Raw genomic sequence first — 15,950 nt, forward strand, 5'->3', positions numbered from 1 at the left:
GGACTCCAGATCAGGCATGCACTTAAGCACATGCTTAACTTTAAATCCACTGAGACTTAAGCACATGCTTAAGTTTAAGCTTTAATGCATTCTGGAATGGAGGCTAGGTGGTGGTTCAGGACTGAGCATGTATGTTTTGATAGATAGATAATATGTACACCTGCATTATGCTTTGAATTCCCTACAGTTACTCCACATTACACTGGTAAAAGTGGCAGCAAAAATTAGCTCTCTGGCTCCGAGCTTATACAAAACTTAAATAAGTGTGGCTGTTTGTTGCAATATCACTGCTTTAAATTCACCAACGCAGCTCAGTGTTCCAGACAAAGGGCCTGCTCCGGCTGAAGTTGGTGGAACTTTTGCTGTTGGTATCATTGGAAGCAGGATCAATCCCCAAGACTGATATCCTGAAGGCTGAACTCACCCAATATTTACAACAAAAATCTCTCCTATCCCAAACCTTATTCTCAAGGCAAAGCAGGAGCATCTCAAGGCACAATCTGAGTGATGTCTAGTATGGGCCAGAGATTGTGTTGGGTGCGGAGCAGGTATATTTAAATATAACAAGATAAAATGAGCCAGATGCAAGCCTCATGGGCAAACAAAAAAAAGGTAAGACTAGGTTTCTAATGTGTGTCTTCAGGACTTTGTTCAACAGTTTGATTCTCTGCCAAATAGCGTGCCGCACCTGTTAAAAAATTGCCTTACTCTAAAAAGTTGTCTGAAAGATCTCTGGACCGCAGTCAACTTAATGTCATACATATCTGCTTCTTCAAAGCATTCTCTTTAGCTCAGCATAGCGATAGAAGACTAAGTAGTAGTTGTTTCATCCTAAAGGTAATGGCATGCCCACCACTTCACACCCAGTACATGAGTAAATATATTTTGCTGTAATTTTATTATTTATCTTATCACAGAATAGAAAACTGGAGAAGTGCAACAGGTTTATATGTAGTGGAGTGAAAGAAATTATCCTGAAAATTAACGTTTAAATGGCTATAAGGTATAAAGAAATGGTATTAATAGTTGACTATTTCAGTTCTGTATACAGGCTATTTGAAATACAGCATCTCTGATGGAGAAGGACTCTTCAAGACAATATAGACTAACAGACGTATTGGAGCATAAGCTTTCGTGGGTGCATGCATCTGACGAAGTGAGTATTCACCCACAAAAGCTTATGCTCCAATACATCTATTAGTCTATAAGGTGCCACAGGACTCTTTGTCACTTTTTACAGATCCAGACTAACACGGCGACCCCTCCCATACTTCAAGACAATACTAACTGATACACTTAGTAAAATAATGCTATATTATGTCACATCATTCTTAAGATACTCATTTGAATGGACCTAATCACAAAACCCCAAGGCCCAAAGGCCAAATTCTGAGCCTCTGCACAAAGCCTAAATAACTTGGTATTGTGCAGGCAACCTCTGTGAGGTTATGTGGGAGACAGAATCTTCCCCTTCTAGTCTGTGGGACTCCAGTTCATTATTCCACAGCTCCAGCTAAACTCCCAGCGATACAATAGGGGCCATGAGCACTGTTCCCTGTGTCCCATGAATTTATATTTGCAAGTAATCTGGATAGTTGCAGACCTACTGGCCTAAACCCTTTCCCTTGTTCCACCCCAAACTTCTGCTGAGCCACGTCTTACTGCGTAGAGAGACCTGACAGGAAATAATGCTCCACGGCAGCCTGATCACCGTACTGCTTGCAACAGCTCCATTGCAATAGGGCCTTCCATAGTTGTACTGGGGGGCAGAATTTCACCTTGAATGAGCACTTCAGCAGTGGGCTCTGTGTTTGTCATCTCTCAGAATAATTAGCAAAGTTAAAGACACAGGAGAAAAAATAACTGAACTATGACTCACTGATAGTGTACTATGGACATTCTAGAGCAGAAGATCATTCACAGTCAGTGATAATTCTGAAATACAAAATGACAAAGATGTATCTTCATTGGCTTTGATGGTTTCAATTTGCAAATGTTTAAGGTGTATGAACGGTGGTGTTTCCCCAGGCCACATCTTGGTTCTTTCCCCTCACATACCAGTAGGTATTCGAAATAAAGAAAACTTAACTCTGTACCTTTGTATTTTATTGCGCTTTTCTTTGTACAGCTTGAACTCAGACAGATGGAGACAGGTGATCTGAAGGAACTATTTAAAAATAGGTCATTTTGCAAACCATACCACCAGCTTTTTACAAATATATATAAATAAAATATTAAAAGGCTATTTTGAACTTTCTACACATGAAAAATATTGAGACACAAGGAAATACAGAACATGAAAATAATCTAGTGGTGAACCTGGAGGTGATGAATTGCACATTTGCCAGTATCAGCTGCAGTATAACTAGAATTAAGTTTGGGCTTTTCTAGCTGAGGCTTTAACAATGATCTTTGATTTAAAGCAAACACACACACACACACATGCGCGCACACACACACACACATACATTCACACACACACCCTCTAGATCAGTTTACAGCTGTGTAAAGCAAAAAAAACCAACAACTAACCAACAAACAAACAAACAAACAAAAAAAACCACCAGCATGTGGATTCAAGTGATACACAAACATCTGAAGCAAAGTTACAATACATTAATTATACAATTAGCTTAATATAAGACATTCTGCTTGATCCTGCATCTATTGAAGCAAATGGCAAAAGCTTCCTTTGACTTTAGTGGTGCAAAATTAAGCCACTGCATTTTAAGGCTGTGTTTCACTGTGCCCTGGCGTTATGGACCTGCAGAGCATAAGTTGCATGGTGTGTACACAACAGGATCCTGCAAAATACTGGAGATAACCAAATACGGATCCTTTCAACGTTCGTGAAGTGTCCCTGGCTCAAAACACAAAAGCTTCTGTCAATTCACTGAGACATCTACCAGAGATACAAAGGAGGCTTATATTCTCCCCTTTCACGTGAAGGATCATGGCAGAAAAAAGCTTATGTATAAATTCAGAGATACTTTTTCACAGACAATCTAACACATAGCTCCTTCTTGTGGGAAGGACGGATCACAATACGTAAGTAGCTAGGAATATGGGCTGCTAACCATGTGGAGCTCAAAAATTCATAGGGAATCCTAGATCCAGCCTCATGAATCTCCAGAGCTACCTGTGAATAGTGGCAGCTCCTCTGTTTGCTTTCAGGACTTTCCACTTCAGCAGCATGGCCAACCTGTTCAGAGGAGAGTGGGAGCCACATCGGGGGAGTTAATGCTGAAACAAAGGAGCAAGTCAATTGTGTAGTGAGTTGCTACTAGAGCACACCATCAACTGCTCCTTAGCTCTGCTGCTTTGGACTGCCTCCCCACACAAAAGGGGCACATTTTATAATGTGCCCGTGGAGGAGTACAAGCAGCTCTAAAGAGTGGGGACACAGAGGGGAGCATGACTCAGATTGAACCTATACTTTTGCTTCCTTCTACAACACACATTGTGAGGAAGCAGAGAGTCCTGACTACTAACTCTGACAGTGGAATCTAATTTTAAAAATTTTCCTTACATTTCCTGGTGCTTTTAACCATATAAACCCACATCATATTCTCTTAAATCATATACGGTTGTGTCAGAAGACATCAGGAATTAGTTATTTTTTAAGTATTTGTTTACAGTCACATTTTTTACAGTCAATCCTGCAGTCCTTTTATGCATGCAATGGGAGTTTTTTCTGAACAAGGACTTCAGGATTGGACTCTTAGGTATCAGGCATCTTATGTAAATTCAGAAAGAGAGGACTTTATATACAGGGGAAAGTACCAGCTAGGCTTATGGGCCCCCAATCAGAAAAGTGCTTAAACATATCTAAAGAAGCTTTCATCAATAGGGATATTTTCCTGAATCAGGTTCATAAACAAGGATATACTAAGGTATTCATTATCTATCCATGTTAGGTGAGGATAGTTATATTCAGGCTTTCTTCTAAGTCACCTCTGTCTCTTGGATTTAGAACATGCAGAAAAATACTGCAAACTTTCCTTTTTATTTTTGTTAAAACGTGATCTACTGCAGATGTGGATGAAAATGTGCGTGTTAGCTGTAAACACTAGAATTAAGAGTTGGCACTATAGATAAAATGGTAATAAGTTGTCTTTGCAATACATGACAGGCAAGGTTTGAAATAGAAATATTCCTATATTGCTAGTGAAAGGGAACCTATGAGTATGTAATAATGCTTTTTAAAATGGAATGGAATGTCTCTATGGAATAATTTTAAAGTATGTACCTATAAATAGATAAGTCTATCTATTGCTTAAGAAATAAAGCAGCCCTTTTCAAATACGTCAAGTGTATATCTTTCTCTCTCTTTACTGTCACAGTACACAGTTGCTTGGCCTGCAGCTGTTCTAGTATTTGGCAATATTTCAAGTAACTTCCCCACCTCCTTTTTTTTTGCCTCTCTCCATCTTTCCATTCCGAAACCTAAGATCCGAAAGGGCAGATCTTGACATCATAAAGCTTTAGGAAAAGCGCCACGTCTTGAGTGGCATCGGTATGTGTGCAGCCAATCAGAGAAGCATGTAAATAAATTGAATGTGGTCCTTGGATTGTCATTTGAGGAAGCAGGAAGTCTCCTGCTCTAAAACTTCATCTGATAGAGGCTATGAGTCAGTAGCCTTGCTTTTACTTGCACAGATCCTGCTGAGGAGGATTTCAGAATAGACTTGATTTATTGGACCTCTGACATGATACGGTGACTGAGAATTCATTGCATAGTCTTGCAGCTGTGAGCGTTTGCTTTGGCTGTTGAAATATTTCCCCAGAGCATAGGGCCTTGATAGCTTCATTGTAATGGGAGGACTTTCATTGGATGTTTTGGATTTCACCACCTGCAAAGGAAGAGTGACATTTGTGAATGTTTTCTATGTGCACCTAAAAGGAGATGAGTCTTATTATCCTGTCAGCTGCATGTGCACAACTCATGGGGTAATCAGACCTCGGTTCTTTGAAGACCAGACTCCGATACCCTAACTCACAGCTGGTCCCATTCCCTATAGTGAGCCTAGCTGTGGTGTAAGATTGCAATCAGTATGTCAGGTACTATTCAATCCGGCCCTTACTGATCAAGGAACCCAAAATGCTTAAACCAACTGAACTCATCTACTTGATACTGTAGCCCTTTCAACACGGTATATTTTAGACTGTGTCCTCTCTTAACTAGAGATAGCCTGAACTAAACCTCCAGATTCAATCTTTTCAGCTTGCCTGGATGTCTACAGTGGGCCAAATTAAACCCTGGACACCCCTGAACTGTGGGCAATTTCAGGTCCAGATCAGTATCTGAATTACATAGCTCAGGTCCGTCTCTAATCCTAGTACTTGAGGCACAGACCTTCTTTGTAGGCTGGACCAGTTGCTTGGTGGCAGCACAGTACTGGAGATCCCCGATTAGATCCCCTGCTCTTTGGATTACAATAGTCTGGGATTGCTCTGGAAGTGGCGTGTTTAGCCTGTGTGGAAATGGGGGATCTAAACAACTTAGACTGGAAGCTCTCTGGGTTTGTACAGCACCTAGCACAATGGGACCTTGGTCCATAACTAGTGTTTCTAGGTGCTATGGTAATACAAATAAACAACCACGACAACCACCGCCACCCGGGAGCTGCATATAAGCTGGCTGGAAAGGTAAGTTAGGAGTTGGTTTCTTCATTGGCAAGATAGATCATCGTAAAGCAGGATCCTTGCAGGAAAAAAAAACAGAAAATGGACTGGATTCCAGAGGTTTGCTGCATCCCCAAAGTGAAACAGAGCTATGCTACAGAATCCCCGGGCCTACATAATGTTACTTATAAATAGGGTGACCAGATGTCCTGATTTTATAGGGACAGTCCCAATATTTGGGGCTTTTTCTTATATAGGTGCCAATTACTTCCCACCCCCTGTCCCAATTTTTCATACTTGCTATCTGGTCACCCTACTTATAAAAGGAAAAGTAAACAAGCATCAGAAAAAGGTTCTCATGCAAAACAGTATTCATTTGGCACAGTTATTAGCCCATTCTACTGAGTTTAGTTCTAGAAATGAAGGATCCCTATATCTGGTTGCTTGATTTGGCAGAAGGGAGCTCTGAGTTGTTAATCTGTTTTAAAAATAAAGAGGAGCAAATCATGTTTGATGTAGGTCTAATGGTCCTCAGCTTTGCTTTGTATGCAACAAGATACACACTTGGCTACGGACAGCATTCATGTTTATATATGTGCTTCATAGGGTTTTTGTAAAATGAAATATGTTTGGAATCATGTATTAGACCGGGGTGGGCAAACTTTTTGGCCTGAGGGCCACATCGGGGTTCCGAAACTGTATGGAGGGCCGGGTAGGGAAGGCTGTGCCTCCCCAAACAGCCTGGCCCCCGCCCCCTATCCACCTCCTCCCACTTCCCACCCCTTGACTGCCAGCCTTAGAGCCCCTGACCTATCCAACCCTCCCTGCTCCTTGTCCCCTGACTGTGCCCTCCCAGGACCTCCCACCCCTAACTGCCCTCCTGGGACCCCACCCCCTATCCAACCTCCCCTGCTCCCTGTCCCCTGACTGCCCCGACCCCTATCCACACCCTCACCCCCTGACAGGCCACCCGGGACTCCCACGCCTATCCAACCTCCTATGCTCCCTGTTCCCTGACTGCCCCCTGAGACCTCTTGCCCCTTATCCAACTCCCCTGATCCCCACTCCCTTACCATGCTGCTCAGAGCACCAGGACTGGCAGCTGCACGGCCTGGCCAGAGCCAGCCACGCTGCCATACTGCCTGACAGGAGCTCGCAGTCCCGCCACCTAGAGCGCTGGCGGCACAGCGAGCTGAGGCTGCGGGGGAGGTGGGACAGACGGGGAGGGGCCGGGGGCTAGCCTCCTCGGCCGGGAGCTCAAGGGCTGGGCAGGACGATCCCGTGGGCCAGATGTGGCCCATGGGCCATAGTTTGCCCACCTCTCTATTAGACACTTAAAACCAATGTTCGTATTTAACCAAGGTCATACTACATGTACAGCAGCAACTTGTTCAAAATAAAATGTGAAGGGAGAGAAAGCATGTGAAAATTATAAAGGCTGAGCAGGGTGAGTGAGAGGGGCTGTCTAAGTTTGCAACAGAGCAAGTAGTATCCATTTAGGACATTGTAGCGGCGTGGTTACCCCGCTCCTGCCCTGAAGAGCTTAAAACAGCCCTGGGGGAAGGTTGTGGCTGGGAGCTGCTAAACTGGGCTGATTGGGAAGCAGCTGCAGCTGGGCCACACCCCAATCAGGCCTCATCTGGCCTTATATAAAAAGGTTGTGAGCCCAAGACTAAGCAGTCTCTCTCTGCCTTCAGAGGGAGAAGGGCTTGGCTGCAGTGAGCTAGAGACAGAGTACCCCCTGAGTGGAGCAGGGCTGGTGACAGACTGGGGAGTTCCAGCCTGGAAAGCCCCATGCTGTGGCCTAGTAGGAGACCAAGGGTCCTGGGGGTTGCAGAGGGCAGCCCAAGGGTAGGCCAAGGCTGCAGGTCCAAACCCAACCTTGCCTGTGATGAGTGGCCTATACTGCAGTCTGCCCCAGGGAGTGGGGGCTAGTTGGTGACTGGCAGTAGCCTTATTCTGAAGTGAGGTAGGGATAGTGGGTGGGGGTTCCCTGGGGAGGGGAGACCCTAGTACTGAGGGGTGTACTGCCAGGGGGCAGCACCCAGCTAAAAGGCACTGGGGTCCAGGAGGGTCATAGGGGGCCAGAGGACAGGCGGACCACCAGCCTGCAGAGGGCGCTCCAGGATGCTGGAAGAGCTAATTCCCTGAAGTCACCAGCAGGAGGTGCTGCAGGGGTGAGTCTGCTCCTCTACAGACACTAACATATTTTAAGGACTATTTGATACAGCTAAGCTAAGAGAAGCAATTTGTTTTCATGCTATTCCTGCAGAGGTTCATTTTTTCTAAATTAGTGCCTTAGATCAAGTAATTATTCTGAAATGATGCTACCTTGAACCAATCACCCAAGCTGCATTCCTGATGAGAGTAATCTCCAAGGAATGCAATTTAGTATTCATCTTACAGCTAGCCACTGATTAAAATACCCAAATCCAAAGGCTGCCAGTTTCTATTTAGTATACATTATTCCACTACCATTAAGTTATAGAATAAATCTACATCAGCCCTTGCTGCCATGAAGGTGTAGGGTCATTTTGTGTCCTCTGACCCATCTGCTGCCTTCCTAAGCATGTTGAGCGGAACAAACTAGTTAAAGATCAGTTTGCATATGTTGCCTTGGGCCCCTGCAACTAGCAGTGGCTGTAGACTGGCAAGGACAGGAGATGCAAGATTCTGAGCCCTCACACCTGGAGATCAAACTAGTCACATGGAGAGATTCTTCTTCTACAGTAGTTCCCAGCTCCCTCCCCAGTCACAGCAGGGCTTGTAGCCATGGTGCTATGGGCTTCCAAGCTATTGTTGTGCTCTGGGGCCTCTCAGAAGGATCAATGAAGTTAACAGGAATTCCAGGTGCACTACACCTCACAGGATCAGGTCCTTGGTTTACCCAGCAAGTGTAAACAGGGACTAAAGGTTAAATGAGAGTGGCTGAATACCAGGGCTAGCTCCAGGCACCAGCTAAGGTAGGGTGACCAGACAGCAAGTGTGAAAAATCAGGACGGGGTGGGGGGGTAATAGGAGCCTATATAAGAAAAAGACCCCAAAATAGGGACTGTCCCTATAAAATCGGGACATCTGGTCACCCTAAGCTAAGGAAGCAGGTGCTTGGGGCGGCCAATACAAAGGGGCAGTCGTCCGGTATTAGGGCGGCATGTCCGGGTCTTCGGTGGGAATTCGGCGGCAGGTCCCTCTGTTCCTCTTTGAGCTGCCGCCGAAGTGCCACTGAAGAGGAAGAGAGGGAGTGAAGGACCTGGCCTTTTTTTTTTTCCCCCCGCTTGGGGCAGCAGAAAATCTGGAGCCGGCCCTGCTGAATACAATCCATTTCTCTTGTTCAAAATTCACAAAATGGCCAGCCTTCCACTCCTAGCCTCCCAAACAGCTGTAGCTGAGTTCAGATGTCACGGGATGCGGGTGAGCATTCTACTAGGGGTGTAGGAGTCACTTTAAGTGAAAAAATGAAAGTAGCAAGCAGTGCCTTTAATCTCTCAGTTGGTTTCATAAAGCCTGAAAAGTTCTGGAGTTCTACACAGTGTTGTTGTGTTGGTCCTCTGAGGCAAAATGCCATTTTCACAGCGCAAACTGCTTATGAACTCCAGGATACTCCCCCTCCCCAACCCATTGCCATGATGCAAAAATGAACTGAGGCCAAGGCTGTTAAAACTAATGAGGTATAAAACCATTCAGAGGGTTGCTGTGGATGTTATTCAGTGACCTAGACTATTTCTTGGTGGCTAGTGGACCCCATATTAACCTCCTCCTGGGTATACCTCTCCTGTTCCAGTCACAAAGGCCTCTTAGCGTCAATAATAGCATTTTTAAAATAAAAACACAGCCAAATTCCACCTTGACTTATACCTCCTGCAGCTACACAGTTCATTGGAGTCCCTGGGCATCGCTGAATTTAATCCGTAATGCTAATTTGTATGGGAGCTCACCCAGAACTACTTTAAAAAAAAACAACCACCACCACTGACATTGTCTGCCCAATACTGCACAAAGCAGACTGGAAGCATTTCACCCAGATATTCCCCATTCTAGGCTACAAAAGCTAATAAGACTACAATACAGGGTCCATGCTGCAAAAAACTAGGGAAACAAAAAGGAACTGTAGTGGGCCTTGAAGAACACCACATCTGAGCTCTAGCTCATTAAGGGCCAGACTGTGGCTTGTGCTGCTGCACATCTGCATAGTGATGTGTATATTTTATATATAAGGCTACGTTTTAGTCACGGGTATTTTTAGTAAACAAAAATTCACGGCCCTTGACCTGTCCATGACTTTTATTAAAAATACCTGTAAGCTCGGAATGGGGGGCAGTCCGGGGGAACTGCGGGTGCTGAGGGAGGTGGCCCGGGACCCCTGCTGGTGCTGGGGGGGATGGTTGGTTGGGCTGGCAGGGGCTCTCTACCCGGCTCTGCCTCCCTGCAGCTCTGAGGCAGCGGAGGGGCACAAGCGCCGGCTGCTGCAGCTCCCATTGGCAGGGAACCACAGCCAATGGGAGCTGCAGGGGTTGGGCCTGCAGGCGCAGGCAGCATGCGGTGCGGAGGCCCCCCCCCAGCCCCTCCGCTGCCTAGGAGCTGTAGGGCCATGCTAGTGGGAGCCCCTCACCCAAGCATCCCTCCAACCCACTGCCCCTAGCTCTGAGCCCCCTCCCTCACAACCAAACTGCTGCTGCTGGCCCAGGGACTGCCCAGCTCGGGCAGCCCCTGAGCCAGCACCAGCCGCTGCAGAAGTCATAGAGGTCATGGAAAGTCACTGAATCTGTGACCTCCATGACAGACTCGCAGCCTTAATTATATATATGGGGTGGGGGATGGGTGGGAAGGAGAAAAAGTCTCTGTGGGATTTCTGTGTCCTTCCCCCAATCACATGGGAAGCAAGGGATGGGGGAATGGGTAGATTCTTGGCTCCAACCCACACAAGACCATGCTTGTGAGCACTGCTGCACTGGCTCACCAGAGGATACGTGCTGCACTGGGTATAGGACTGATGTCGAATACATCAGTCCCAGAGCAAGAGGTGGAACCGGAAGGCAGATTGTGACCCAGAGTCACTGTCTGATTCCTGGGCTGCTCCTAGGGCAATGCAGTTATTGCATCTCCCCTGCCATGATTGAGCCATAAGGGAAGGGAGTGAATTCTTAAGATAGGGACTCCTCACCCTCAGTTGGCTGCAACACTCATGGAATTCCATGAAACAAAAGGCCCAGACCCGGTATCAGAATTTGCTAGCATGAATTCCAATGACCCCAGAAAAGAATCAAAGGCCAAGTTGATCCCAGCATCTGTCTCCTTCAGAAGCACATTAAAAGTCCTATAGGCTGTTGTGTTTCAGAGATAGCATCTGCCTCAGTGAAGCCTGAGCAGAAAAACAAGAGCTCATGGTTAAAAGGTGACAGTATTTTTATGATGCTGCAGCTGAGAGGATTAAATGGACTCCATTAGCCACCAGGAAATGGTCAGAATCATTAGGTAGAAAACTGGGGTGGCAGGATAGCACCACACTAGGATTGCCAACTCTCCAGGATTGTCCTGGAGTCTCCAGGAATTAAAAATTAATCTTGAATTAAAGACTGTGTCATGTGATGAAACCTCCAGGAATACATCCAACCCAAACTGGCAACCCTACACGATATGGAGGCTCTTTAATCTTTGTCTTCAACTATTGTGACCCTGGATTTCTGTTTGATTTTCAGCTATTCTTAGGTTTCATTAGCCACAGACTTTTTTGCCGCATGAAGCGAGTGTACAATGAAGGAAACCTTATTTTTGGATTCACTTTTTGTGGAACTTTGGGTGGGGGGGGGAGAAGGAATCAGAGCTTTCCCAGTGTTTCCACACAGCAGAAATCAGCACTTTCACCCAGCACTCAAGGCCATGTCCAGTCTTTATAAGCATGCAGCTCCCATCCACTGAAGTGGGAGCCCTATGCACATACCCATATCTGGCGAGAGGGTTTGACCCCAGAGTGAGGATCACATTAAAACAGGTGTCACTTTAACCAAAGGCAAGTTACATTTATTCTTTTCTTGAGACATTTAGAAGGCATTTAGCAGTCCCTGAAATTTGGAGCTGCTTGTATTGACGGTAGACAAATTCCAGAAATCTTGTCTGGGGTTGGGGTGGCAGTTGAGCTCCAAAACTTATCTAGGATTTTCTCCAAATGAAATAGGTTGTAGATTCCTATGTCTAAATGTTGTATCAGGCAAGGCTATAGCACCATTACCGTCAGTAATGAAACTGCAGGGGTTTCTTTCAGCTGCTGGTTTCTTTCTGACCTAAAGTCCCTGAATATCCTCAGCATTTTGAATGGTTTTCCTAGATACCCGTGAAGCCTTGTAAATTAATTTGACTCTCGGTTTACAGAAAAAAAATCACATCTTTTGGTGCATCCTATTTTCCTATATATTTGACTTTTTTATACCAACTTCAGCCCAGTCTTTGTTTACTTATATTATTGTGGACTTATTGCATCTTTGACCTCCGTTTTAATTGTGCAATATAAACAGTCCACACAAAGTTGACTCTTGATTTATGAAAGTTCACAATTTTAAAATGGAAAGTTTTATTCCCCTTGTGAGATTTTAGTGAAATAAAGCAGTGAATTGAGGCCAAGTGTTACTGATTGTTTTTGAGTTCGTAGTCCTGATTTTCACAGCAGAAATAATTTTGATTTGGAGTCAGAGTCTAGCACTTGAAGGGAAATGAGTTGATGACCCAAAGCTCCCTGTACTGCTCATTGTGTTTCTTAAATTCCTAGGAGTAGGATGGTGAAATGCTTTGAAGTAGCACATAGACATTCACTGAAACTCCTTTAGAGCTAAATGCCTTGATGGAATGTTCAGACTCCCAGCAGATTAATAATTCAACTCTGGAATCCTGGCACAGGCCTCTCATACCAACAAATTAGCTTCACAGAAACTTTGGTGAGATCTTAATGGAATTCGATGGTACTTCTCCTGATGACACAAGGGAACTTCCTTAAATCAAGTCTCTCATTTGGAATTATCATAGTCAATTGTGAGGCAGAGGGTGCACCTTTGTATGATCATAAGAGAAGAACGTCTTCTGGTTTCACTCAGAGCAATGCTTGAAATCAAGGGAGCACTTCTCTGTTTCATATATTTATGGCACTAAAAATGCAAATACAAAACTGACCCCTCCTCTAACAGTGCTAACTGTGAAAAGACACAGCAGACACTCAAAATATATCGGAAAGGAAACCAGAACAACTTTAAATATCTTGTTTTTCAAATTCCCTACTTTCTCTGGATACTGGTTTGGCAGCCTCCAGGTTGATTTTGTGCCTAGTTTCAATAGTGTGCTTGCTTGTTCTTTTTTGATTTAAGTCATGGGCTGCTGTCTCTGAAATTTCTTGAGAAGATTCCCTTGAAGTTCCTAACCAGGACTGTAAACAATTGAAGAAGAAACTGTCCTCAACTGCCGCTCATCTCGTTAACTGTGCACATTGTAAAATGTTAGGCCAAGAGTTTAGCTGTTTATTTGGTGCTCCATAGATGCTCATGCAGGATACACAGGTTCAATAATTATTTAATATTGAGCCTTAGTGCATTAATTCAAACAACAGGGATCAGTATAGCATCCTGAAGTTAATAAGCCTTCAGGTGTACCGGAATGCAGGTGGCTTTATGCAATTCTCCTGCACCCCTCCCAATTCTGGGGTTTGCCGGTTTGACCCTTGGTGGAACTTGGAGCTCCTCTGGCTGCTCCACATTGCACCAGCTTCTAACAGTCCCTTGGGGCAATGAAATGCAGCACACTTTGAACATGTCCTAACACAAACCCAACACTAAAAAGGTTCAAAGGGGGTGACATACTGTTAGCTGAAGTGATAGCCTGAAATGATGCTAATTCACTTGCATCCAGATTCAGTACAGGTGACACCAGAAGGTATGAGTTAATTACCCTTCTCTGTGCCAGTCTGGGGGATTCACTAAGCAGGGCAGGGTGTGGTATGCTACAGACCTCCCCAGGGTTTTCCAGGGAAGCCAGTTCAGTTTTCAGCCAGGGCAGCTGCTAAGAACATGAGCTACCCTGGCCATGCCCCCTCCCCAGCCTGCATCATTTACTCTTTGGGCTGACTGGAAGCGTTTGAGTTCTCTGGTGGAGGGGAAGCTACAAACCCTTTGCACAACTGCAGCAACCCATCTGGTGGGCTTTCCATTGCCAAGACCTTGTTCCTGTGCCATCACAAAGCTGAATTTAGCCCAGTAAGTGTAAAATGGAAAAGAGAATTCCTTCAGGTATACAACCAGAAGAGAAAACTAGGGCCAAAAGTATGACTATACACAGACAGGAGCAGTTATGGTACCTCCTCGCAACCCCTCTCCCTGTACACACCCTGCTCCAGGAAAGGTCTAATCAAACAACATACTCATAGCTCCCACGCCCTCACATGAGAACATGCAGTGGCAGATTCAGAATGAGTGAAGTTAATAAACCAGCTAAGGAAGACTTGAGACAAACAACTGGTAGGTCGATGAGCACGGTGACAGTAGGTAGACTGAACAGATCCAGAAGAAACAAGATAATACAGTGCAGAGTAGAGAAGCTCAAGAGCCTGGAAACAAAGCCCTGCACAGAGAAACCTCTTTCCATTAGTTAGAAGTATATTTTCGGAACAGCACTTTTGTGATTCCACTGGGTTTACAAGGATAGGACTCCATTTTTAAGATATTTCTCTTTCATATTTGGACCTAGATTCTTAAAGGTATATAGGTGCCTAACCTAGAGGGAGTTAGGTACCTAAATACCTTTGGGGATCTGAACGTTAGCCATTACACAGCTTCTGTTCCCCTCCATGGTGAGCTACATATATCTTCACATGCATTAGAAACCTTTTCAAGCTTCATTTAGGTCTACCTTTGATCCACTACTATACACTATGCTGTACATATTTTCACTATAGCATCTGATAGTTAGAACCCCTTTTAAATACTTAAATGAGACCAATATAAACAATAAATGATTACCTCATGGAAATGACATCCACACTTCCCTTGCAGAAATTCTTTGTAACGTCCCATTGTGATGATGAAAGTATCAACCACCTCATAGCCATATCTTTTTGCAGTATCCAGAATAACCAAATTTTCATTCCATAAACTTTGCACTTCAGTCTGTATTCCAAAGCAAAAAAATATCAGTTATTCAGTAGTACACTGACTGATTTCAACGGTAGCAGAATCTGACCCTAAAGTAATGGCAAAACTGCAGAATTGGGCCAATATTGAATAAAATAATTATACTATTTTCTACACGAATTATAGCAATTGAATTAGTGAAAATTGCTATTGCTCCAAGGCTTTGTTAGATTTTGAAGCAATTTCTCAACACATGTATTGGTGCATCCAAAGACTAAAAGGAAATTATTGAATTAGCTCTTCTTTATTCAAAAGAGTATATCATGTACAATGAAGAAGTCAGGCTGATTTTAAAAACAATTAAGCTTTAAAATTAATTAATACAATAGTAATTGGCACTTGTATAATTATATGTGGAAGCCCTCCTATGAAAGAAATTAAGTCTCATAACACTAAAGTGAAAATCATTCAAGGTCCTATTATAAAGTAGTTATTGTCCAGTAAAAGACATGTTTGGCTTAAAAATCACAGATATTTGAGACCATTGTCTTTGACAGGAGTTGTCACATTCTGCAGTCCCATGAGTCCTCTCAAATCAGCGACACTGAGGAGCAGCCTAGCATTTGTCAAGACACGGCAGGAAGGCCATGAATAGAAAACGTTAGCTGTAAGTTGTCAAGTGGTTGCATTTTACGTTGTACAGCAATCTCAGATAGAGAGGCTTGTGAGCTCAGGCGGGGTAATCCTCTTGTCCAACACTTCCAAACAATGCTAGTGAATTGGCTTGAGACTCAGATATTGAAAATAAGAGGAATGTTTGGACAGAAGCAGTAACAATGGACTGCAGTTAAATCAGATTGTTTTCCGGAGTTCTGTGGATTTGCTGACTAATAAATAAAACCAAACCACAAAGTTGTCCCTGAGAAGGCTTTTTTTCAGGGTCTTATCTTACCTATCTTGTATATATTCTGTGATTGATTTTGGGGCATCATTTTTCATGATGTTTTAATTGGTGGTTTTATCCTGGTGGTGCCTGTCTCCTCTCAGACCCTTCTTGTACTGTACAGATATGGAACTGAGGCACAGAGAGGCTAAGTGTCTTGCCAAGGTCACACATGATGTCTGTGTCAGAGCAGGGAATTGAAATTGGATCTTCCATATTCCCAGGCCAGTGCCCCAACCACTGGCCCATCCTCCTTCCCCTTACCTATTTTAGGCCTG

The 15,950-nt window shown here is 44.2% G+C and overlaps 1 protein-coding gene across 3 annotated transcripts in view; it reads right to left on the reverse strand.

Annotated features, from left to right (window-relative positions):
- Positions 1-2,089: 2,089 nt before the first annotated feature.
- CPED1 (cadherin like and PC-esterase domain containing 1) overlaps positions 2,090-15,950 on the reverse strand; it is a 197,735-nt gene continuing 183,874 nt past the window's right edge. For all 3 annotated transcript variants that reach the window (XM_054023380.1, XM_054023391.1, XM_054023399.1), the window contains exons 23-24: positions 14,619-14,765; positions 2,090-4,853 (exon numbers count right to left, since the gene is read on the reverse strand). In XM_054023380.1, the coding sequence (XP_053879355.1) occupies positions 4,626-4,853; positions 14,619-14,765 (375 nt within the window). In that variant the 3' untranslated portion in view covers positions 2,090-4,625. The remainder of the gene's footprint in view (positions 4,854-14,618; positions 14,766-15,950) is intronic.

This window comes from Malaclemys terrapin, chromosome 1 (genome assembly GCF_027887155.1).
Source record: "Malaclemys terrapin pileata isolate rMalTer1 chromosome 1, rMalTer1.hap1, whole genome shotgun sequence".
NCBI lineage: Eukaryota > Metazoa > Chordata > Testudines > Emydidae > Malaclemys > Malaclemys terrapin.